Source organism: Oryctolagus cuniculus, chromosome 18 (assembly GCF_964237555.1).
Source record: "Oryctolagus cuniculus chromosome 18, mOryCun1.1, whole genome shotgun sequence".
In the NCBI taxonomy this organism is placed as follows: domain Eukaryota; kingdom Metazoa; phylum Chordata; class Mammalia; order Lagomorpha; family Leporidae; genus Oryctolagus; species Oryctolagus cuniculus.
The window spans coordinates 15,612,095-15,634,629 of NC_091449.1; the positions used below are offsets into that span (position 1 = coordinate 15,612,095).

At 59.0% G+C, this 22,535-nt stretch overlaps 2 protein-coding genes and 1 long non-coding RNA gene across 9 annotated transcripts; 2 read left to right on the forward strand and 1 right to left on the reverse strand.

Annotated features, from left to right (window-relative positions):
- The first annotated feature begins 927 nt into the window (after positions 1 to 927).
- GMFG (glia maturation factor gamma) lies at positions 928 to 5,404 on the forward strand. Its single transcript, XM_017342197.2, has 7 exons — positions 928 to 1,012; positions 1,408 to 1,504; positions 1,627 to 1,676; positions 2,434 to 2,483; positions 4,521 to 4,603; positions 5,032 to 5,105; positions 5,220 to 5,404. Exons 1-7 carry the CDS (start codon positions 1,010 to 1,012, stop codon positions 5,289 to 5,291), a joined length of 429 nt encoding a protein of 142 aa, XP_017197686.1. The 5' UTR covers positions 928 to 1,009; the 3' UTR covers positions 5,292 to 5,404.
- Positions 5,405 to 5,580: 176 nt separating this feature from the next.
- Positions 5,581 to 22,434, forward strand: LRFN1 (leucine rich repeat and fibronectin type III domain containing 1). Of its 6 annotated transcripts, none has more exons than XM_051846665.2 (5): positions 5,581 to 5,768; positions 13,739 to 13,771; positions 15,707 to 15,761; positions 16,119 to 17,561; positions 20,777 to 22,434. In XM_051846665.2, the coding sequence occupies exons 4-5, from the start codon at positions 16,156 to 16,158 to the stop codon at positions 21,660 to 21,662; spliced, it is 2,292 nt and encodes a 763-aa protein (XP_051702625.1). In that variant the 5' UTR covers positions 5,581 to 5,768; positions 13,739 to 13,771; positions 15,707 to 15,761; positions 16,119 to 16,155; the 3' UTR covers positions 21,663 to 22,434. The 6 variants fall into 6 exon arrangements, with proteins under 6 accessions (XP_051702625.1, XP_051702627.1, XP_051702624.1 ...); XM_051846664.2 differs by lacking the exon at positions 5,581 to 5,768 and adding an exon at positions 11,341 to 11,494; XM_070062230.1 differs by lacking the exon at positions 5,581 to 5,768 and adding an exon at positions 11,635 to 11,665.
- On the reverse strand, positions 18,745 to 20,781 carry LOC103348420 (uncharacterized). 2 transcript variants are annotated; one of them, XR_011383939.1, is made up of 3 exons: positions 20,194 to 20,781; positions 19,918 to 20,080; positions 18,745 to 19,562 (listed from the first exon to the last, which is right to left on the reverse strand). It is a non-coding gene; the product is annotated as an uncharacterized lncRNA (long non-coding RNA). The 2 variants fall into 2 exon arrangements; XR_516825.4 differs by having other exon boundaries at positions 19,918 to 20,781.
- Positions 22,435 to 22,535: the final 101 nt, after the last annotated feature.

The following is a 22,535-nucleotide window of genomic DNA, read 5'->3' on the forward strand; positions in this document are numbered from 1 at the left end:
CAGTCGTTGGCTGGGAGCTAGGTTTTAAGTTTGGAGAAACGACACCATGTGCAGGCTCAGGAGGGATCCAGTGAGCAAGGGCGTTGAGGGAGCAGAGAGAACGGTTGCAGAGGGCGACAGCCTGCGGAGCCTTGTCTGTGACTGTGGAAGGAAGCCACCCAGGCCCGCAGTCAAAGAGGGGCTGGAGCCCTGGGAAACTTCTCTTTCGTTCACTTATATTTTCCCACTGAAATACATATGGTTTTCTTATAAATTTGCTTTGCTTTTATTTCTTCTTTATGTGACACTTAGGGCCTTATATTGATTTTTTAAAAATTTATGTGTGTGAGAAGCTTACATTATCCAGGAATTTCATCTCAGAGCAGAATTGGGAGCAATACAAAACACTATTCATAAAAAAAATAAAATAAATAAAAAATAAAAATAAAAGGCCGAGATCTCGCTCTGCTGGAGCTGAACTCACAGGCTGTTATAAGGCCCGTGAGGTCCAAGAAGTGCAGGGAAAAAACTCGCCATTACCCAGGAGGTGTGGAGGAGCCCTGTAATGCACGGGTGTCTGCGTAGCAGTGGCTTCTCAGCTGCCCTTCCTAGCCCTGGGATTCTAGGATTCCAGGGACAGGTCAGTCCAAGAAGACATCCTGGAGGAGGAGAGGAACAAAGAACTTGCTCAGACAGGCTGTTTACTGAGCGTGGCCTCCGTGCCAGGAGCTGCACAGAGCTAGTTTATCCTCACAGCAACCCACTCAGAGGAGTGGAGCTGGTTCCCCCAGGCCACGTGGCAGAGAGCACTGGAGCCGAGGGGCCGGCTGCAGAGCCTGACAGGTACCCACAGAGGAGGGGAAGGAAGCAGGGGAGGAGCCCCCGGAGACAGTTGTCCCGGAAGGGGCATAAACAGGATGTGGTGTTCGATGCAAACTTCCCCCTGCCCCACAGCCCGCCCCCTGCAGCCCCGGTCCCCAGCCCTCAAAGACAGCGGAACTGAGAGAAGAGGCCTGTGGACAGAAAAGCCATGGTCAGGGGGCCGGGGAGCCTGTGGGAAGGGCTGGGGGCTGGGGCTGGGGCTGGGAGGGCACCTGGGTGAAGTCAGCTGTGGAATGGGGGTCACAGCCTGGGAAGGGACCCAGCTGCGGCAAAGGGGCTGGCTGGGGCCGGAGGGGTGGTGGTTCCGGGTTTAGACCCAGGCAAGTGGTCTAGACTGCAGTCACCTGCAGTGTTGGCCCAGGGCGCCCAGTGAGAGGGCTGTGGTCCAGCCCCCGCCCTGCTCCCCATGCCGCGTGCCCTGGCCGGGCGCAGCCTCTGTCCCAAGGGAAGGGGCACCTTCCCTGACTTCCACAAAGCATCAGCTGGGCTGGCGGAGGTGGCGGGGCGAGGCCAGCCCAACTCAGCTCCTGCCGGGTCCCCTGGCAGTCCGACTCCCTGGTAGTGTGCGAGGTGGACCCAGAGCTAAAGGAAAAGCTGAGGCAATTCCGCTTCCGAAAAGAGACCGACAACGCAGCCATAATAAGTGAGCGGCCCCTCCCTTCCCCAAGGGGGGGTGGTGGGAGGTGGCAGGGACAGACCGGGAGGGTGGGCTGGCCTCCCCCAGGGATGAAGGGCGCCTGACTCCCGTGTGCCCTCGCTTCCCAGTGAAGGTGGACAAAGACCGGCAGATGGTGGTACTGGAGGAAGAATTTCAGGTGAGAGGTTGGGGTGGACAGGACCTCCAAGAGGTACAGCTGGGACTGGGAGACCCAACGGCATTGGGTCAGAAGGACCTGGAGATCAGGGTGTGGCCCTGAGCAAGAGACTTTGCCTCTGTGAGCCTTGTTTCCCCGTCTGTGGAATGGGAGGATGGTAGCTGCCTCGTTAGGTGCTTGCCAGGTCCAGTGGTATAAGCCTTGTAAAGCCTTCAGAACAAGACCTGGCACACACGGGGGGCTCCAGCAAGTGATGGTGACGACGATGCTAGTCCTGGGTGCTTAAACAAAAGAGTTTCCAGGACAGTTAGCAAAAAGCTAGCAGAAACTCTCTCTATAAAAGGGCAGGCCCCACCGTCTCGTGGCCTCACTGTCTTCATCAGTGACAAGGACCTAGTGCTGTGGTTAGGACTTGCAAGGGGGTCCTTGGACACGGGACAGTGGCTGTTTGACCACAAAGGGGGCTCGGCTGAGTGCCCCTGAAAGGAAGTGTAGTGACGTGGTTACGATCTGAACACAGATTCAAATAGGGATTCTCTGCCTGCTGCCCAGGCCTGGGAAAGGGCTCTGATGTCTCTGCTACAGCCTCAGTTTTGTCGGCCATAAAATGGGGATGGTAATGGGGCCTACGCCGCAGGGCTACGGGAGAAGTCAGTGCGTGGATTCACGCGCGGTGTCTTAGAACAGTGCTCCCCACAAAGCCCATGCCCACTGATGGCAGTCATTCCTCTTTTGCTGTCTTGTTTTCTCGCTCCAGAACATTTCCCCGGAGGAACTCAAAATGGAGCTGCCAGAGAGACAGCCCAGGTATCCTGGGGCGGGGGGGAGGGGGTCAGGCCCTGGGGAGAGGGGTGACGAGGGAGGTACGGGTTGACCCCAGCCCTATTCACGGGCTTGGGGTCTCTGATGTGTTTGAGGCCAGTGGTTCAAACTCTAGAACTTTCCGTTGTTGTAGTAATATTTTATTGCCAAAATTTACACTGATAATTATATCTGATATTCATTGAGAGCCTGCTTTTTTTTTATTTATTTTATTTATTTGAAAGGCAAAGTTACACAGAGAGAGGGATGGACAGAGACATCTTCTATCCATTCGTTCACTCCCCAGATGGCTGCAATGGCCAGAACTGGGCCAGGCTGAAGCCAGGAGCCAGGAGTTTCTTCTGAGTCTCCCACGTGGGTGCAGGGGCCCAAGGACTTGGGCCATCTTCTACTGCTTTCCCAAGTGACTTAGCTGGGAGCTGGTCAGAAACAGAGCAGCTGGGTCTTGAACCTGCACTCTATTATGGGATGCTGGTGTCACAAGCTGTGGTTTAACTGTAATGCCAGCCTCTAAATAGCAAATTTTTTATTTTTTCTTCTTTTTTTTTTTAAATTTTTTTTATTTTTTTGACAGGCAGAGTGGACAGGGAGAGAGAGAGACAGAGAGAAAGGTCTTCCTTTTGCCATTGGTTCACCCTCCAATGGCCGTGGTGGCCGGCGCGCTGCGGCCGGCGCACCGCGCTGATCCGATGGCAGGAGCCAGGTATTTATCCTGGTCTCCCATGGGGTGCAGGGCCCAAGCACTTGGGCCATCCTCCACTGCACTCCCTGGCCACAGCAGAGAGCTGGCCTGGAAGAGGGGCAACCGGGACAGAATCCAGCGCCCCGACCAGAACTAGAACTCGGTGTGCCAGCGCCGCAAGGTGGAGGATTAGCCTAGTGAGCCGCGGTGCCGGCCTTAATTTTTTCTAAAGATTTATTTATTTATTCGAAAGTCAGAGTTACACAGAGAGAGGAGAGGCAGAGAGAGAGAGGTCTTCCATCCGATGGTTCATTCCCCAATTGGCCGCAGTGGCTGGAGCTATGCCGATCCGAAGCCAGGAGCCAGGAGCTTCTTCTGAGTCTCCCACATGGGTGCAGGGGCCCAAGGACTTGGGCCATCTTCTACTGCTTTCCCACACCATAGCAGAGAGCTGGATCAGAAGTGGAGCAGCTGGGTCTCAAACTGGGGCCCATGTGGGATGCTGGTGCTTCAGGCCAGGGCATTAACCCACTGTGCCACAAACCCAGCCCCCTATTTTTTTTTAATTTTTAAAATTTTTAAAAAAGATTTATTTATTTACTTGAAAGTCAGAATTACACAGAGAGAGAAACAGAGAGAGAGAGAGGTCTTCCATCCTTTGGTCCACTCCCCAGTTGGCCACAATGGCTGGAGCTGTGCAAATTCAAAGCCAGAAGCTTCTTCTGGGTCTGCCATGCAGGTGTAGGGGCTCAAGGACTTGGGCCATCTTCTACTGCTTTCCTGGGCCATAGCAGAGAGCTGGATCAGAAGCGGAGCAGCTGGGACTCGAACCAGTGCCCATATGGGATGCCAGCACTGAAGGTGGCAGCTTTAATTGCTGTGCCACAGCACCAGCCCCTACATAGCAATTTTTAAAAAAACTTATTTGCTTATTTGAAAGGCAGAGCAACAAGTATACACACACACACACACACACTCATACACACACACATTCCATACACTGGGTCACTCGTCAAATGCTTGTGACAGCTGGGAGTGGGCTAGACTGAAGCTTTCCCAGGCCACAGCAGAGAGCTAGATCAGGAAGTGGAGCAGCCAGGACTTGAACCGGCACCCATGTGGGATGCTGGCACTGCAAGCGGCCTTACCTGCCACGCCACAGCGCCAGCCCCGGTTGTTTATAATCATTTATAGTGTTTGAGATCACTACTCTGGAACCTAGGCGTTAATCCTAGGTTCCCAGACTTGGTGAAGATTTCAAGTGTGTGGACTCCTGCAGCGGCTGTGGGTCTGGGCTCCCAGCCCAAGTCTGGAGTGTGAATTTCCTTTTGTGGCTGCAGGTTCGTGGTTTACAGCTACAAGTACCTGCATGAGGATGGCCGGGTGTCCTACCCTTTGTGTTTCATCTTCTCCAGCCCTGTGGGTGAGACACGGCTCTACTCATCCTGAGGACAGAGTCTTGGATTGCGTGTGTGCATGGAGGGTGTGAGCAGGTGTATGTGAGAGCAGGCATGGGCATGCATGCGGACACGTGTGACTGCACATGTCCGCAGGCACCTGCGTTAGAACGTGAGCGAGGGAGGTGGAGGTGGGGGCTCAGCTCCCTTAAAAGCCCCCACCCCGCCTCAGTTCTGAGGGATACGCTGACAACCCACCTCTCCCTTGTACCCAGAAATCCCTGAGAAGCACTCAAACAAACCCAGAAACCTTGAGTGTAGCCTCCAGGGACCTCCTTAGAAGGCTCCGGGGACCCTCAGGAAGCTGCCAGACCCGAGGAGCATTACTAGGGTTTTCGAGAATGTACCTGCCCCCCCAGCCCCCCAGTTATACACCCTACTGTTTTTCATGCAGGCTGCAAGCCCGAACAACACATGATGTACGCAGGCAGTAAGAACAGGCTGGTGCAGACGGCAGAACTCACCAAGGTCTGAGTTAGGCTCTGGGACCTCTGGGAGAAGGGGGCTGGGGGCCTGGACCCCTGGATCTGCGGGGCGGGGGCTTCACCGGGTCACCACGTCGAGATTTGCTCTCTGGCCCAGGTATTTGAAATCCGCACCACCGATGACCTCACCGAGGCCTGGCTCCAAGAGAAGTTGTCTTTCTTTCGTTGACCTCTGGGCAGACTTGGATTCCTGATGTCCGAATCTCCAGTGGACTGGGGACTGGGACCCCTAGCACGTGAACATCCAAGACCCTAAAGGAATTAAAAACGCGAGAACTCAGACGTCCGTTCTGGCACAGTCTCTGCCTCTCAGCGCGAGCCGGAGCCGACAGTTCCTGCAGTACCAGCTTTGCGCCGGCAGGGGGCGGGCAGAGCTCGTGGCACGCAAGCTGGGTTCTGGGGTAGGGGGAGGGATATATTTAAGAGAGAGGAGGGGAAGGGGCTGTAGGGTTTCCTGCGGTGGGGGGGGGGGAGGGCTGGGTCTCCCGGGGGAATATCTGGATCCATGGAGGGGTCACTCCTAAGGGGAAGGAGGACAGCTGAGAATAAAGGATGGCTGCATCCCCTGCTCTCCCCCCCACCCTCCACCCCTCCCCAGCTCTGGGGGCGGGCAGACGTTGGCTGGCCTGGAATGCTGAACCCCCAGGTAGGAGAAATTTAAAGGCCAAAGAGTTGTCGAAGGTACAAATGTTGCTTCAGAGGCTTGGGAGTCACTGGGGGTGGCTGGTTGTGCGGTCGCGAGGGCCCAGGGCCCAGGGTTTCTGCAGATGTAGAGGATCCGGGGTTCTCGGTGGACCCCTGGAGGGGAGGGGAGGCAGGGAGGGGACACCACGCTCACCCCTGATTGAGGACTCTGCTTTCCTCTGGCATCTCTGGGCCTCTGTCTGTGTCCTGCAGGGACATTTCTTGAGTGCCCACAGTGTACCCGGCTCTGAGACTTCTGAGAGGGGCCGATCTTTGCAGAAGTGAATCACCCCGCTTCTCCTCCACGTCTCTGAGTGTTCCTCTCCCTGTCCCCAGATTCAGGGACCTGGGAACTCCCTCCCCACACCCCTCTCCAGGTTCCTTGAAGAGAGGTGGCCGTTGCCATGGTGACAATGACACAGTGACCTTGAGCCTGGGCTGCCCCTCCCCCAATTCTAATGTTGCTGGGGGGGGGGGGACAAAAAGCCTAGTAGTTCCAGGTCTGCCTCCTCCCTCCCAGCCATGACATTGGATCCCCTCACCCACCCAGCCCTGTCCCCATCACTGGTTCCGCCCTTTCTCCAATCAGGACAAGCTCTTGGCACAGAAGACTCAGGGTAGAATCACTCTCCACTGGGACATGGGGAACTTCCACCTGCCCACAAAATTCAGGGAGGGGGCTCCTGTCCTCCCTACGAGAGCCCCCTCCCCCTCCTCATCCGTCTCTCCCTCTGATCATAGCCTCAGTCCCCAATGGCTGGGGATGAAAAAGGATGAGGGCCGTGGACCAGAGGGGACTCTCATCTCAGTGAAGAGGACCAGGAACTACTGGCCTCAGAGACCAGAGAGGCCAGAGAGGCCAAGGGACTTGTCTAGGTCTTTAGGCTTACAGAGGCAAATGAATGAGCCAAGCTGCCTGCTGCAGGCTTCCTATGTGCCAGGCACTTCTACACACTTTTTAATAGGTCTTACAACCCCCCCACCCAATATCCCCAATTCAGAGATGGAATAACTGAGGCACAGAAGCCAAAACCAGGTGCTTGAAGCCACACCTCTGGTGGTCTGTGCAGGCAGAGCTCTGACCTCAGGCTACACTGTGGTCTATGGCTACACCCTCTCTTAGGCAACAGATGTAGCCCGCCCCCCATCGTTGAACTTCTGTTTGCACCTAGGCTCCTGATTGCAAACAATCCAATCAGAAATAGGCATGGATAAAAATTTTGCCCAATCAGGAGCAGAGAGTTTGGAAAACAGGGACCAATCAGAGAGGGTGACTCAGAAAGGCACACTAATAGGCAATGGCTAAGGAATTGTGGAAGAACCAATCAGAGAGGCCAGAACAGAGCACACTGTCCAATGAATAGTCATCACCTGGGGCGTGGCTTAGGGTTGGGAAAGAGTCTGATGGGTGATACAAACTGGGACCACCTCTTCTCCTTCTAGCAGCCCACCCCCGACCTCCTGCAGATCTGAGTTCCCTGTTTTGTGTGTCCCAGCCCTAGACGTCTCCTGTGGTGCTTCTCCCTGCCAACCTTGACTGTGAACTTGGCTTCCTTGGAGAGGCAGAGACCCAGCCTGGGCTCTAAATTAGTGTGCAGGTGGAGGGGTGGAGTCGGGTTAGGGGTGGGGCTTAGACTTGTGGGCAGGGCCTAAAGTGAGGAAGGCTGAGTATTAGACACTCCGGATTGGTCTCTACGTGGAGGTGTGGGGCTCCCACAGAATGCTGGTGTCTCTTACATCAATCAATCAGATTGATAGAGCTGGAGTTTTTGCTCCAAAGACAGAAGGTGGGGCATCAGCTTAGGGGCAGGGCCTAAATAGTAGGGTTTGCATTGGTAGGTCTGTGCTGGAATTAGATTTTTTTTAAGTTTTTTTTTTTTTATTTGAAAGAGTTACAGAGAGATGTAGAGACAAAGATAGAGGTCCTTCATCCACTGGTTCACTCCCCAGTTGGCCGCAATGACCGGAGGTGCACAGATCTGAAGCCAGGTGCCAGGAGCCTCTTCCAGGTCTCCCACGTGGGTACAGGGACCTAAGAGCCTGGGCCATCCTCCACTGCTCTCCCAGGCCACAGCAAAGAGCTGGATCGGAAGTGGGGCAGCCAGGACTTGAACCAGCACCCATATGGGATGCCGGCACTGCAGGCGGCAGCTTCACCCTCTGTGCTGCAAGCTGGCCCCTGGGATTAGGTTTTCAAGGATACATTTACACTATTTGCTTCTGCCCTTTGCCCTCTTTTTGAGGCCGACTCACTTCCTGACCTCATGGGACATTCCCCAGCCCCTGAGTTACTCCCCCTGCCTTCTAGGGACCCCCCCCCCAAGGGGAAAGTTGTGTTTATCCTTCCTTGGGAGTCTGCAGTGAGCCCTTCCCAGAGCACACTCAAGAACAAGTTCAGGGGTGGGCATTTGGTGTGGTGTGGTCCAGACACTGCTGGGACCCCCGCGTTCCGAATTGAGGGTCTGTGTTCCAGTCCCAGTTCCACTCCTGTTCCAGCTCCCTGCTCATGAGCACACTGGGAGGCAGCAAGTGATGGCTCAAGGGGTCGAGTCCCTGCCACCTGCATCGGGGACCTGGATTGAGCTCCAGCCCCCCGAGCTGAGCTTAGGCCTGGTCCAACTCCGCCTACTGTGGACATTTGGGGAGTGAACCAGTGGATGGGAACTTCTTTATTTTTTTTAAAGATTTTTTATTTATTTATTTGACAGGTAGAGTTATAGACAGGGAGAGAGAGAGAGACAGAGAGAAAGGTCTTCCTTCCATTGGTTCACTCCCCAAATGGCTGCCACAGCTGGTGCTGTGCTGATCCGAAGCCAGGAGCCAGGTGCTTCTTCCTGGTCTCACACGCAGGTGCAGGCGCCCAAGCACTTGGGCCATCCTCCACTGCCCTCCCGGGCCACAGCAGAGAGCTGGACTGGAAGAGGAGCAGCCAGGACTAGAACCTGGTGCCCATATGGGATGCTGGTGCTGCAAGCAGAGGATTAGCCAAGTGAGCCACAGCCCCGGGCCCTTTATTTTTAATGTTTATTTTATTTATTTGAAAGGCGGACTTACAGGGAGGGAGTAGGTAGAGAAGAGAGATTTTCCATCCGCTGCCTGACTCCCCAACAATTACTATGAAAAATTTCATACATGCTGCAAAATTGAGATAGTCTTACAGTGAACACCTGTATACCAACCTCCCAGATTAATATCCTACTGTACTTGCTTTATCTCCACCCATTCATGTCTCCATCAACAGACTTTATTTTTTTTTATCTGTTTGGAAATAATTTGCAGGCATAAGAATACTTGGTAGGGACTGGGGTGTGTATGTAAAATGGAAATGGAAAGGGCTAGCACTGTGGCATGGTAGGTCATGCCTCTGTCTGCGGCACTGGTTGGTTTCCTGGCTGCTCCTCTTTCAATCCAGCTCTCTGTTAATGTGCCTGGGAAGGCAGCAGAACTCGGGCCCCTGCACCCATGTGGGAGACCCGGAAGAAGATCCTGGCTCCTGGCTCCTGGCTTCAGATCAGCCCAGCTCCAGCCATTGCAGCCATCTGGGGAGTGAACCAGCAGATGGAAGACCTCTCTCTCTGTCTGTAACTCTGCCTCTTAAATAAATCAATAAATGTTTAAAAGGAAAAGGAAGGTGTCTCTGAAGAGCACATTTGAGGTATGACCTGGCAGCCATGCAAAGGCCCAGGGGCCGCTGTGTGCTAGTGTCTTGAAGGCTGCACAAAGTTATCCCGGAAGCTGGAAGATGAGAGTGGTTGAGAATGACCTCAAAGGGTCAGCAGGGAACCAGAGAGACCGATGAGTGAGGCTGGCGCAGCTGGGCTCGCCTGCTCTTGAGTTCTCCTCCTCTGTATATCTTGATCTCTCACTACCTTTTTTCCACTCACCCTTCCTTCCCCGCTCCTGTCCAGCCCAGGTTTGCCTGCTGCCACCCTCTTTCTCCCTCACCCTCATCCTGTCCTGCTGTTTACTATGTGTGATCTCTGTGACCTTGGGCAGGTGACCAAATCTCTCTGCGCCTCAATTTTCCTCATCCATAAAATGGGGACCTCTTCATCTGGCTGAGGATGGAAAGAAGTAATCTAAATAAACTCTGAGAACCATTCCTGGCACAGAGCAGAGCTGTAACCTGTGTTATGCTTTGTTGTCTTCCACTTTCCCTTCTTTCCTGCCCTGGACCCCCAGGGCCTCAGCAGGGGGAGCACTTGGAAACCAAGGCAGGGAGGCAGGAGTGGTGCCTGGGTGCTGGTGATGATGGCTGGAGTCTGGGGAGAAAGGGGATTGTGAGCATCCGCAGGGGTCAAGGGTCACCAGAGGGAGGTGCTGCAGGGTTGAGCCTGCAGGGTAGGGGTGCAGGGCAGGCTTTAGGAGGAAGCATTCAGGGAGGGGTTTGGAAGGGGATCCATATTGAGCAGGGTTTGGGCTCTGGGGCTCTGGCAGGTGCAAAGGGAGACTTGCCCTGTGACAAGGTAGAAAGAGGTGGAAGTGGCCTGAGATCCTTGGTCGGGTGCAAGGGAGGGGCTTGGAGGCTGTCACTGCAGCAGGGGTCTGCAAAGGCTCTGAACAAAGGAGGTGCCAGGGCCTTGTGGATGTCCCAGGGAGGGGGCCCAGGAGTGAGGACAGCTACAGGGAGGGGCCGAGGTCCTCGAGGGGGTGAGCCTGCTGGGGGATGGGAAAGAATCTAGGGCAAATCTGGGGTCTGGGAGCCAAAGGGTGCCTTAGAGGGGCGGGGGAGAGAAAGGTCGAAGGTCCCCAGGGGCTGGAGGGTGGTTTGAGATCCAAGGGGCAGGGGTCGTGAGGAAGGGTTCAGGGTCTCTGAAGGGGAATAGGAGACATTTGGGGGCCTATTCCAGGGATTAGACATGGTTTGGAATCCCTACTGGGGGTCCCTGAGGGTGGAAGGACATAGCTGGGGTTCCCCAGGAAGAAGTCGGCTGTGGGACGTGTCCGGGGTCCCAAAGGGAGCAAGGCAGGACCTGGGGTCTCTTGGGGTGTCAACTTAAGGTCTGGGGTCCCTGAAGATTGGGGTGTGGTCTGGAGTATGATTTAGGGTTCCTGTGGGGCAGTCTGCATCCCCGTGGATGCTGGGATATGGCCTGTGGGTCTCTGGTCTTGGGGGCAGCGTCCAGGGTCCCTGACCGGGTGTGGGCAGGGGCTGAGGTCACCAAGGAGAGCAGGACGTGATCTGATCTGCCACGCTGGGTGGCTCAGCAACACAGTCTGGGGCTTGGGAGGAGGTGAGGCCTGGTCTGAGGACCCCCTGGGCACTAGGACGTGATCAGACACCCCCGTGGCGAGATCCGGGGTCCCCATGCCCGTTGGGGCGTGGCCTGGGGGGGTCTCTGGGGAGGCCGGCGGGGCCAGGGGGTGGGGCTGGGGAGGGGTCGGGGGCGGGCCCGCCGCGGCTCCGCAGTGGCCAGGGGTCTGCGGCGGCCCGGGGCGGGAGTCTGGGGCGTGCGGCCGCCCCCTCCGATCGGCGCCCCCTCCCCCCCTTGCGGCGGCGGCGGCGGCGGCGGGGCTCGGGCGGCGGGCGGCGCGGAGGGCGGAGCTCGGCGGCGGCTCGGGAGGGAGGGCGGGAGGCGGGAGGGAGGCGGCCCCGCGGCACCGCGCCCCCTCCCCCGGCCCTCCCCCCACCATGGCGCGGAGCGAGGCGGCGGCGGCGGGGCCGGGCCCCGGGCCCCCCCGGGCTGGGTGAGCGCGGCCCGCAGCGGCCGGGCGGGGCGGGCGGGGGCGCCGGTGTGAGCGCGGCGTGAGTGTGAGTGTGAGTCCGCGGCGCTGCGGCGGCCCGGCGTGCGCCCGCGCGGCCCTGTGTGTGCCCGGCGCCGCCGGCGTGTGCGGCGCCCTGCTTGTGTGGCCATCCGGGTGTGTGCGGCCGTGCGCGTGTGTCCCCCCGAGCCGCTGCCCCTGCGCCTGGGGGGGGGGGTGGCGGGGGGCTGTCGCGCGCCCCTCGGAGGCGCTGAGTGCAGGTGTGTGTGCGTGGGTTGTGTGCCCAGGTGTGGGTTCCCCCAGCCAGTGTGGGTGCGCGGCGAGCTGCGTTGGGTGTTTGTGTCCGGGTTGGATATCCATCCGAGGGCCTGTGTAGCCGGGTGTGCCCACTCGGGTGTCCGTGTATGTGTGTGTGTGTGTGTGTGTGTGTCTGCGGGTTGTATGTCTCCGAGGGTGTGTGTCTGTGAGTCCGCACCAGGTGCCCTGCCGGGGGCTGAGGCTCGGCGCCGTGTGGGTTCAGGCCTCTCCCTGGGCTTGGGGGAGGGGAGTTCTCCGCTTTCCCGGTCCGTGTCAACTGGGGGTCCTCCGCGGTCCATGGGGGAGACGGCCATGTCTTCCCCTTCCCGGTGGCTGGGGAGGGGGAAGGGCGGCCAGGAGGTGGACAGATGGAGGGATGAGAGGCCGAGGGATGGACAGATGGGCCCTGGGGTGGGGAGGCGAGACCTGGCCCTTCCCCACCCACCGCCCCACCCTCCTTCCCCCACCGGCAAGAGCTGCAGATGGGGCCAGGCTGGGGGACCTTTGGGGCTGCGGGTGGGAGGATCTCCTTGGAGTGGTGCTCCAGGATTCAATTCCCTAACTCTCCGGGATTGCACCTGCTGAACTCTGACCTTTGGCCCTGGCTTGTGCCTTGGTTTATTTGGGGGGGTGGGGTGGGTGCAGAATGTGCTAGCAGGATGTTGGGATCTCTGGCCTGGGAAGTAGGTGGGGGGGTGCCTCACCTCAGGGCTGGGAGGGTTGTATGTCCATGGTGGTGTGTGTGAATGGGCCTGTTGTTGATGAGCTTCTCAAGTGTATATACCCCTGGCAGGACTGTTGTCAGTGAACAGCTGGGAGTGTCTGTCAGCCTTGTGAGCGCCTGTGCACGCTTGTGGTCCTGTGTGTGTGTGAGCTCATATCTGCATGTGTGTAGCTGCTGGTGTGGCACTGGGGCAGCCGTGTGACCGTGGGAATATGTGAAGTTGCATGAGTATATTTGGGCACTTGAGAGTGTGCACCTGTGCAGCTTTGGTTGTGCAGGTGTGTGTGTGAGTGCCCTGATATGCTGGTGAGTGTGCAAGGTGTACCTGCTATAGGTGCATGTACCTGGTTGTCTATTAGGGGACACATGTGTTTTTCTCTGTTGTCTCTGTGGGTGTGAACATGCAAGGGAAAGTCAGTGCTCTGTGTGTGTGTGTTGTATGCAGGTGCGTCAACCTTGAGGGTGTGTGTCCATCTATGCTGGGAGTCTGTGAGGGCTTCAGGGTTGGTCTCTGGGGAGGAGAGTTGTGTGTGGTTAAACATGCATGGGCAGGGCACCCTGGCACAAGGCTGACCTCCCTTCTGGGCCCAGTGGGATCGAGGCCCAGGTGGCGGGACCTGTGGTATGCTAGGGAGCAGCCTGGGGTCCCTGGGCACAAGTGTGTCCACATGCAGGGCCAAGCGCCCGGGGTGGGTGGGGAGCACACAGCTCCTGCTGGCGTGTCCGCTGCAGTCTGGATGTGGAGCCTCAGGCCGCAGACCCATGTGGGTTTGACAGGTCCACGCTTGTTGGTGTGGGCAGTGATGTGACGGCAGAGACTGGAGTCTCTGGGCTCCCCTAGCTCCTGGTACCAGGCAGGTCCTTGAGGTTGGGGTGCTCAGATGTGAACTTTCAGGTTCTAAAGGAGGACCAGGAGAAGTATGTGGTCCAGACTCCTGGGTCTGAGGAAGAAGAAGCCTGTGAACTTAGAAGGGCTGGGTCCCAGGCTGTAGGATCTGGGGTGCTGAGGGGTCTGGGGCCCCTGGCTCCTGAAACCCTGGGGATAACGGGCTGAAGTTGTGGTTTTCCGGGGTTTGGAGCCCATTCTGGATTTCCAGAGACGCCTCTGGGTCCCTCTGAGGCTGTGCAGAACCATCTCCCAGGGGAGGTCCTTGGTGGCCGGAAAGGAGCAGGAAAGATGCTAACAGGGTGGTTTTGTTCCTTTGCAGGTACTGGCCCAGGCCCTGACTCCCTGAAGAGAGGTGAGTGGATAGGGTCGGGGCGATGGGACTTGTTCCGAGCCTGCTGGGGCCCGGAGCCCTGCCTCGTGTGGATTTCAGTGCAGGGTGCTGCGGGGTCCTGCGGGGCCCAGTGCCTCCTGCCTGGCCCCAGGCTGGGATCAGTGGCGAGGTTAGGAGCATGGGGCTGGGTAAAGGCTTCTGGATGCAGGAGGGCACCAGGAGCCACTCCCCCACCCCACCCCCCCCGGTCAGGTCAGGAAAGGGTGGGTTTCTATATGGCACCAGGAAAGGGGGAGGAGAGCTTGGTGATGTGAAGTGACCCTGGTATGGGGGGCTAATGAGGTACCATTTTGTGCATGGATGTGGGAAAATCTCCTGAAAGTCTGACCTGCTGATGGCTGAGAGAGAGGCAGAGAACTGAATAAAAAATTAATAATCACAATGATAATAATACCAACAGCAGCCACTGACAGTCATGTCGTGTTTACTTTGTCAGGCACAGTGCTAAGTACTTAATAAAATAGTGTCTCACTGACGCACAGAGCAGCCCTAGGATGCGGGTGCTGCCATTACCCCCTTTTACAGATGAGCACACTGAGGCTCAAAGAAGAGAAATCACCTGACTCGAGTCACCCAGCCGGGAGCTAACTGGAGTATGAACCCAGGTGCTGGGGTTCAGGTTCTGTCCCACGGTGCTGCACTGGCTCTCCAGAAAGCTTAGCTATTTTCACTGCTATTATTCTTCCTTCAATTTGAGTCCCACCCTGGCTGTGGGAGGCAAAGCTGTGTACTTGTGTTTTATAGATTGGGGTTGTGAGCCCTGGAGACCCCGCCGCCAGGCAGGCGCAAAGCTTTCTGGGCCAGGTTTCTCAGCCTCATCCAGCTGCATCCTGGAGAGAGTGGTGGGGGGATGCCCCGTCTCTTTTTCTCTCTTCAACCCTGTCTCTCTCTCTTTCGGTCTTTGTCTCTCTAGTACCTCATTTCCCTCTGCCTGGCTCTCCCTCCCTGCCTCTGTCTGCCTCAGTCCTTTCCTGGCCTCTCTGCACCTCCCTGGGACTTTCTCGGTCCCAGTCCCAGTCCCCCTTCCCCATGGGTGGAAAGATCAAGGCCACATAAGGCCACAGTCCCAAACACAGATTTCTGGGAGGTGAGCCTGCCGGGACTGGAGTTCAGGGCAGGGTAGGGTGAAGCAGCTTCAGGGACGCCCCCTTCCCAGCCTTCCCTCCTCACCCCCTCCCACCCCATGTTGTGATGGGAGCTGACATGTCGTGGGCTGCAGCCGCCGCAGGGGGAATCCCTGCCGGAAGGTTTTGCCTAGAGCAGAGGCATAGCGGGAGTGTGTGAGTGTGAGTGTGCGTGTAGGCACGTATGGGTCCTTGTGATACCCGCTGATGAGAGCAGGGGAGTCTGCCCTGCTGGGGAGCTCTGCAGAGCCCAGGGTGAAACCAGACCCAGAGAAGGACTTCTGGGGCTGCGCTGGGCGACTCCAGAGCCTGTATCCCGAGCCCTCCCACCTTGGTGCTCTGTCCTCCACTGTCAGAGGTGGGGTGGGGGTGGGGGTGGGGGTGGGGGTGAGGGGTCCTCACGGTGACTGAGAGCTCTCTGTGTGCTGGGCCCTGCCGTGGTTCTCATGAGTGAGCGCAGGAGGGCTCAATTGTCACCCCAACGCACAGCTCTAGAAATCCTAGCCTGGAGAGGGGAGATCATTGACTTGGGGTCGCACAGCTAGCAAAGGGAGGGGCCAGCATTTAGACCGAGCCTGTTTGATTTCAACGGACTCACTCTTCAAAACTGCTTAGTTCTAGGCCTGGCACATTTTAGGCACTTAGTAATGGCAATCACACCAATTGCTAGCATGAGCTAGTTTTTGTGTGCCAGGCACTGTTTTGCATATAATACAGTTTTGAATCCATTCAATCCTCCCAGAAATAAGGTCTGCTTCTATCTCTTTTACAGATGAAGAAACCCAGATTCAGAGAGGTTCAGACACTTGCCCGAGGTCACACAGCTAGTAAGTGTCAGAGCTGGGATTTGAACTGGGAGAGTATGGCTTTGACACCCATGGGCCTTGAACCACAGTCAACGGTGATTTTCCAAACATTTAGTGGACACAGGAGGGCTCAGACTGGCCCAGGTGTCAACCCTGGAGTTGGGAGCTCCTCCAGGAGGGGCAGGGGTGGGGGTGGCCTCTCAAGGGAGGGGCACTGGTCCTTTCCCACCCAGCTTGGAAGCAAGCTTAGTGAGTTAACCAGGCTGGTGATGAGTGCTGGCACTGACCTGGAGGACCCAGCTGTTGGGGGGTTGGAGGGGAGGTGATCATCCTGGGGCAGCCAGGTTCCAGGCCTGGATGCCTCTCCTTCGCTGGCAGGTCTCACCTCCCACTCCTCCTGTCTTCTCACCGCACCATGGCTCCGGGCCCCTTCTCCTCGGCGCTCCCCTCGCCACCACCTGCTGCCCTACCTTTCCTGCTGCTGCTCTGGGCGGGGGCATCTCGCGGCCAGCCCTGCCCCGGCCGCTGCATCTGCCAGAACGTGGCGCCCACGCTGACCATGCTGTGCGCCAAGACGGGTTTGCTTTTCGTGCCGCCGGCCATCGACCGGCGCGTGGTGGAGCTGCGGCTTACCGACAACTTCATCGCGGCCGTGCGCCGGCGGGACTTCGCCAACATGACCAGCCTGGTGCACCTCACCCTCTCCCGCAACACCATCGGCCAGGTGGCGGCAGGCGCCTTCGCGGACCTCCGTGCCCTCCGCGCCCTGCACCTGGACAGCAACCGCCTGGCGGAGGTGCGCGGCGACCAGCTCCGTGGCCTGGGCAACCTCCGCCACCTGATCCTAGGCAACAATCAGATCCGCCGGGTGGAGTCCGCGGCCTTCGACGCCTTCCTGTCCACCGTGGAGGACCTGGATTTATCCTACAACAACCTGGAGGCCCTGCCCTGGGAGGCAGTGGGCCAGATGGTGAACCTGAACACCCTTACGCTGGACCACAACCTCATCGACCACATCGCCGAGGGCACCTTCGTGCAGCTTCACAAGCTGGTCCGCCTGGACATGACGTCCAACCGCCTCCACAAACTGCCGCCTGACGGGCTCTTCCTGAGGTCGCAGGGCACGGGGCCCAAGCCGCCCACGCCACTGACCGTGAGCTTCGGCGGCAACCCCCTGCACTGTAACTGCGAGCTGCTGTGGCTGCGGCGGCTGACCCGGGAGGACGACCTAGAGACGTGCGCCACCCCTGAGCACCTCACCGACCGCTACTTCTGGTCCATCCCCGAGGAAGAGTTCCTGTGCGAGCCCCCGCTGATCACGCGGCAGGCGGGCGGCCGGGCCCTGGTGGTGGAGGGCCAGGCGGTCAGCCTGCGCTGCCGGGCTGTGGGCGACCCCGAGCCCGTGGTGCACTGGGTGGCCCCCGACGGGCGGCTGCTGGGGAACTCCAGTCGGACCCGGGTCCGGGGGGACGGCACCCTGGATGTGACCATCACTACGCTGCGGGACAGTGGCACGTTCACTTGCATCGCCTCCAATGCCGCGGGAGAAGCCACGGCGCCCGTGGAGGTGTGCGTGGTGCCTCTGCCGCTGATGGCGCCCCCGCCGGCCGCTCCCCCACCCCTCACGGAGCCCGGCTCCTCTGACATCGCCACGCCCGGCCGGCCTGGTGCCAACGACTCAGCGGCCGAGCGGCGGCTGGTGGCCGCGGAGCTCACGTCCAGCTCGGTGCTCATCCGCTGGCCGGCGCAGAGGCCCGTGCCCGGCATCCGCATGTACCAGGTCCAGTACAACAGCTCGGCGGATGATTCCCTCGTCTACAGGTGCGTGTTGGCGCCGTAGCCCCAAGACCTCTTCCCAGACCCCGGGGGCTCTCCCTCGCACCTGCCCGCCTCTTTGGCCTTGGCGTCCGCCCAGACCCTAGCTGGCGGTGTGGAGTAGGAACTACACCGCCATACGTTTAGTTACATTTATCAGGGGATGCACCAGTACTACTAGAGCAACACACTGGTTACATTGCGGAAACAGAAACAAAGTTTGAGAAAATAGAAACAAGTTATTTCCACTCCCCCCCTGGGATAGACACCATTCATTGCCCTGGTGTATGCAGACTTGCATGGTGTAGACAGACACCAACAGGTTCCTTTGTCCCTTCATCGCCATGATTTTTTTGCTCTTGTATCTCTGGCCATCTCTACCTTCCGGCCCTCTGAACCTCATTAGGTGCTCACCCCTGCTCCATGCCAGGCCTTGGAGACACAGAGAGGTCAAGAGACGCAGTCCCTGTCCCCAGGGAGCCCAGAGCCCAGTGGCAGGAGGCATGCACTGCACTGTGGGTTACTACTGCCTTTGCCTCTTGGCATCTCCACAGCCCAGTAAGCATGGCACACAGTAGGCGTGCACACATAGTATGCACTTGATAGATGTTTGTCCATGGTGTGGGTATCCCTCCTCCTGTCTCTGCCTCTCTAGTGCACATTGTAGCACCTGCTGCATGCCAGCCCAGTGCTGGACTTTAGCTGGAAGTACCAGAGGGATTAGAAGCATTTCCCTGTCTGTGGGGAGTCCCAGTTCTTGGTGCGCTCAGACGGCCACTGAGCAGCTTTCTCCGTGGCTGCCATCCTCACCTTCCCCTCTGTTCTCTTGGCCGCAGGCCTGGTGCATAGTAGGCACTTTCTCCTTGTTGGTTGAAAGAATAAATGCCTCCCTTTCCCCTTTGCTTCTATCTTCCTCAATTTACTTTTTGAATTCTGGTCACCAGACACTGAATAAATGAATGCCTACTGTGTGCCAGACCCCTGCTGGGCCCTGGGGTCTCTGGAGATAGACCGGAGGCTGGCTCAGTCCCACGAATGTCAGGGCAAGCGAGCGAACAACACAGAAACGTTCACAGGAAGCTTCCAGCACTGCTGCCTCGTTTGATTTTCCCTGCTCTGCTACAAAGTGGGGATGGCCCGCCCCTTCTCCCATTTTACAGACAGAGAAACTGAGGCTTAGCAAGGGAAGTCACTTGCCCAAGGTCACACAGAAAGTGGCCCAGTTGTCCCTTTTTATAAACACATATCTGTTGAGCACCTACTGTTTGCAAGGCAGGACCGGAGGGGAGGTGGATGACACTTTCCTGTGGAAGCTGTTCCTGTGACTCCAGCTCTCTGTTTCTCTCTGACCCGTGGCCACCATACAGCAGGGTCAGGGTAGCTTCACGGGGCCCCAGATCCTGCCTGTTCACAGATGTCGATGGCTCCCTGCCCCCAGCTGGGCAGCAGACCCCACTGGGGTCTTCCTTTCATTTTAGGGCCATGATTCAGTCCTTCGTCCCCCACTGCAGAGGCCTGCACTCAGGCGCTGCAGGGGTTAACTGCCGCACGGCCGCCATGGGCTGAGGTGACATCCAACCAGAAGCTGGCTCTGCTGCTTGCTCCCCTCTTGCAGCCAATTAGAGACACAGAGGCTCAAGCTCTCTTAAGGAGCCAGCTTCTGTCCTTGAAAAGTGGGGGGGGGGCGTCCCTATCAACTGGTTATTTGGGGGAAGGGATCAAGAGGAATCCAATGCTCTGTGGGGGAAGTGTGGAGGGGAAGAGGAAGACCTAGAGCCAGGGGGGCCAGGGGTGGCAGTGGGCTTTGAAAGGCTGGTAGGGGAAGAGGTTGGGGTGGGGAAGTGGGCTGGCCTTCTTGAGGGGCGGCACCCTTGCCTGAAGTCCTTGGTGGAGGGTGGCCTCTGGTGGTGGAAAGACCTCCAGCTTGTGGGAGGTAAGCAGGACCCCAGACGGACGTGGGGGGGTGGAGCTTCCTTAGAAGTGGTCCTTGGGCTGCTTCAGCTGAGGCTGGACACGGCCAGGATGGAAAGGATGTGTTTAAGAGAGGAGGGCCCAGGCCTGCATGGGACACAACTGGGTGTACTGAGGGCTGGGCTTTGGCTATGTTAACCCATTCATTCCTCATAGTGCCTCTACGGGGTGGGGATTCTCACTATCACCGTTTGAGGAAAATGCTGCAGAGCGGTTGTGAGACTTGCCAGAGGTCTCAGAGCTAGTTTGGAGAGGAGAGTTGGAAACCCAGGTGGTCTGCTCCCAGATTTTGTCAGCTTACCCACTCTATGCTGCCTCCCACTTTGGGGGGACACTAAGACAGGGGTGTGTTTGCTTGCCTACGCTTGACCCAGTTAGGTATGAGCCTTACCTGGGAGCAAGATTTGGTGACCTCTGTCAGTGCCAGGTTGGGCACGTACCTAAGGCAGCGGTTGTCTTCAGTGTCTGGACAAGGAGCAGAGTATGCAAACAGCAGACTTGGTCCCAGACCCCCGTTCCTAGGAGGCCACTGTGGGGTGTGGCTTGGACGAGCTCTGTGGAAGGGAATGGGCTATAGCAATGACCCATTAATGGGTGGGAATACTCAGTAGAGCGGCTTGGAAACTGTGCCAGAAGAGACACATTACACGGAAGCTAGATGTTTTACCCTCAGATGGGACATGCAGATGAGGGGGAGTGGCCTGCATCACGGCTTCTCATTTGCATAAAAGAGGAACTAGAAGAGCCCACAGCGTCCCTGTAAGGAATCAGCCTGGTGCCACCTGAGTGGGGGGTGGGGATGCGGATGACGGGGGTGTGGCCTGTAGCCTCGGTCCCCTGAAAAAGTAGATGTTAGTAGATGAGGGTGCTTGAGCGGTGGTTGTCCTAGGAATGACACTGCTAGACAGCGTGCCCCCTGCAGGCGGGATGTGAGAGCCACCCAGGGGCCAGTCTGTGCCAGTGAGGAAAGGTAAGTGCTGGATACTGTCCCAGTGGGTGGGTGTGAGGGCGGGGCATGCATATTTGGGGCGTGGTCTGAGGCTGTGACTCCCCCACCGTAGAGGGTGGGAATATTCGGTGCAGAGGGGCTCCAACGGCTGCTGCTGTCTCAGAGGCGGGAGAGACACCAGTGGCAGGAGACACACCAGTAGCAGGATTCGGTCCGCACCAATCACCGTGGGCGGGGCATAGCGCAAAGGGGCGTGGCGCAGCATAGGCTAACTCCGCCCTGGTCCCGCCCCCTCCTGCAGGATGATCCCGTCCACCAGCCAGACCTTCCTGGTGAACGACCTGGCGGCGGGCCGCGCCTACGACCTGTGTGTGCTGGCCGTCTACGACGACGGGGCCACTGCCCTGCCGGCCACGCGAGTGGTGGGCTGCGTGCAGTTCACCACGGCCGGCGACCCGGCGCCCTGCCGCCCGCTGAGGGCCCATTTCTTGGGCGGCACCATGATCATCGCCATCGGGGGCGTCATCGTCGCCTCGGTCCTCGTCTTCATCGTTCTGCTCATGATCCGCTACAAGGTGTACGGCGACGGGGACGGCCGCCGCGGCAAGGGCACGTCCAGGGCGCCCCCGCGGGTCAGCCACGTGTGCTCGCAGACCAACGGCGCAGGGGCGCCGCAGGCCACGCTCCCGCCGGCACAGGACCGCTACGAGGCGCTGCGCGAGGTGGCGTCGCCGGCGGCCGTCGAGGCCGCGGCCCAGGCGGCTTCCGTGGAGGCGGAGGCGGCCCTCGGACGCTCTCTGGGCGGCTCGGCCACCTCGCTGTGCCTCCTGCCGTCGGAGGAGACTTCCGGCGAGGAGTCCCGGGCCGTCGCGGGCCCTCGGAGGAGCCGTTCGGGGGCCCTGGGGCCGCCCGCTTCGGCGCCCCCCGCTCTAGCTTTGGTTCCCGGGGGCGCGTCGGCCCGGCCGAGGCCTCAGCAGCGCTATTCCTTCGACGGGGACTACGGGGCGCTCTTCCAGAGCCACAGTTACCCGCGCCGCGCCCGGCGGACAAAGCGCCACCGCTCCACGCCGCACCTGGACGGGGCCGGAGGGGGCGCGGCCGGGGAGGATGGAGACCTGGGGCTGGGCCCGGCCAGGGCGCGCCTGGCCTTTACCAGCACCGAGTGGATGCTGGAGAGTACCGTGTGAGCGGCGGGCGGGCGCCAGGACGCCGGGGAGCCGCGGACCAACGCCGCCGTCGGACCGGCCGGGAGCGGCGCCCTCCCCACACTCCTCCTCCTCCTGTTCCACCCCCGGGAGGGGCGGGGCCTCCCGGCTGCGGCTCGAGGCCACGCCCCCACGCCCTGCGGCTTGGGGGGAGGGGGCTGCCGGCCTCTCCTCCCCGCGGGCCCCTCGCCCCGTCCCGGCCCTCCCCCCCGCGCGCTCGCGGACCTCGCTGGAGCCGGTGCCTTACACAGCGAAGCGCGGGGAGGGGCAGGGCCCCCCCGACACTGCAGCACTGAGACACGAGCCCTCTCCCCCAGCCCGGGACCGGGGCCGGGGAGAGGGGCCCATTTCTTGTATCTGGCTGGACTAGATCCTATTCTGTCCCCGCGGCGGCCAACAGAGCCCCCACCCTCACCCCACTCAGCGCCCTGGTCCCATCGGGTCTGGCTTGGGGTCCCCTTTCCCTGCCCCGCCCCGTCTGTCTCACTCCCACTCTGTCTGTCTGCCGTCTCTGTCCCTTGTCTCCTCTCCCTCCGCCCTCTCTTGTTGAGTCCGGTGTCCCTGTCTCTCCCGATTTCGCCGCCGCGCTACCCATTCTCCCGGGCGGGTCCCACCGGAAGGATCAGACTCTCCCCTACTCCTTCCTTGTCCCCCCAGGTAAATCCCCACACGAACAAAGTCCAAAACCAAATCCCCTCCGTACCGGAGTCGGGACCCTCCGCCGCAGCAGAATTAAACTTTTTTCTGTGTCCGAGGCGGCTCTGCTCGTGTGTGTGTGTGTGTGTGTGTGTGTGTGTGTGTCCGTGTGTCCTGGGGCAGGGCCCAGGTCTCTGCTCAGGATTCTGGGGGGGGGGG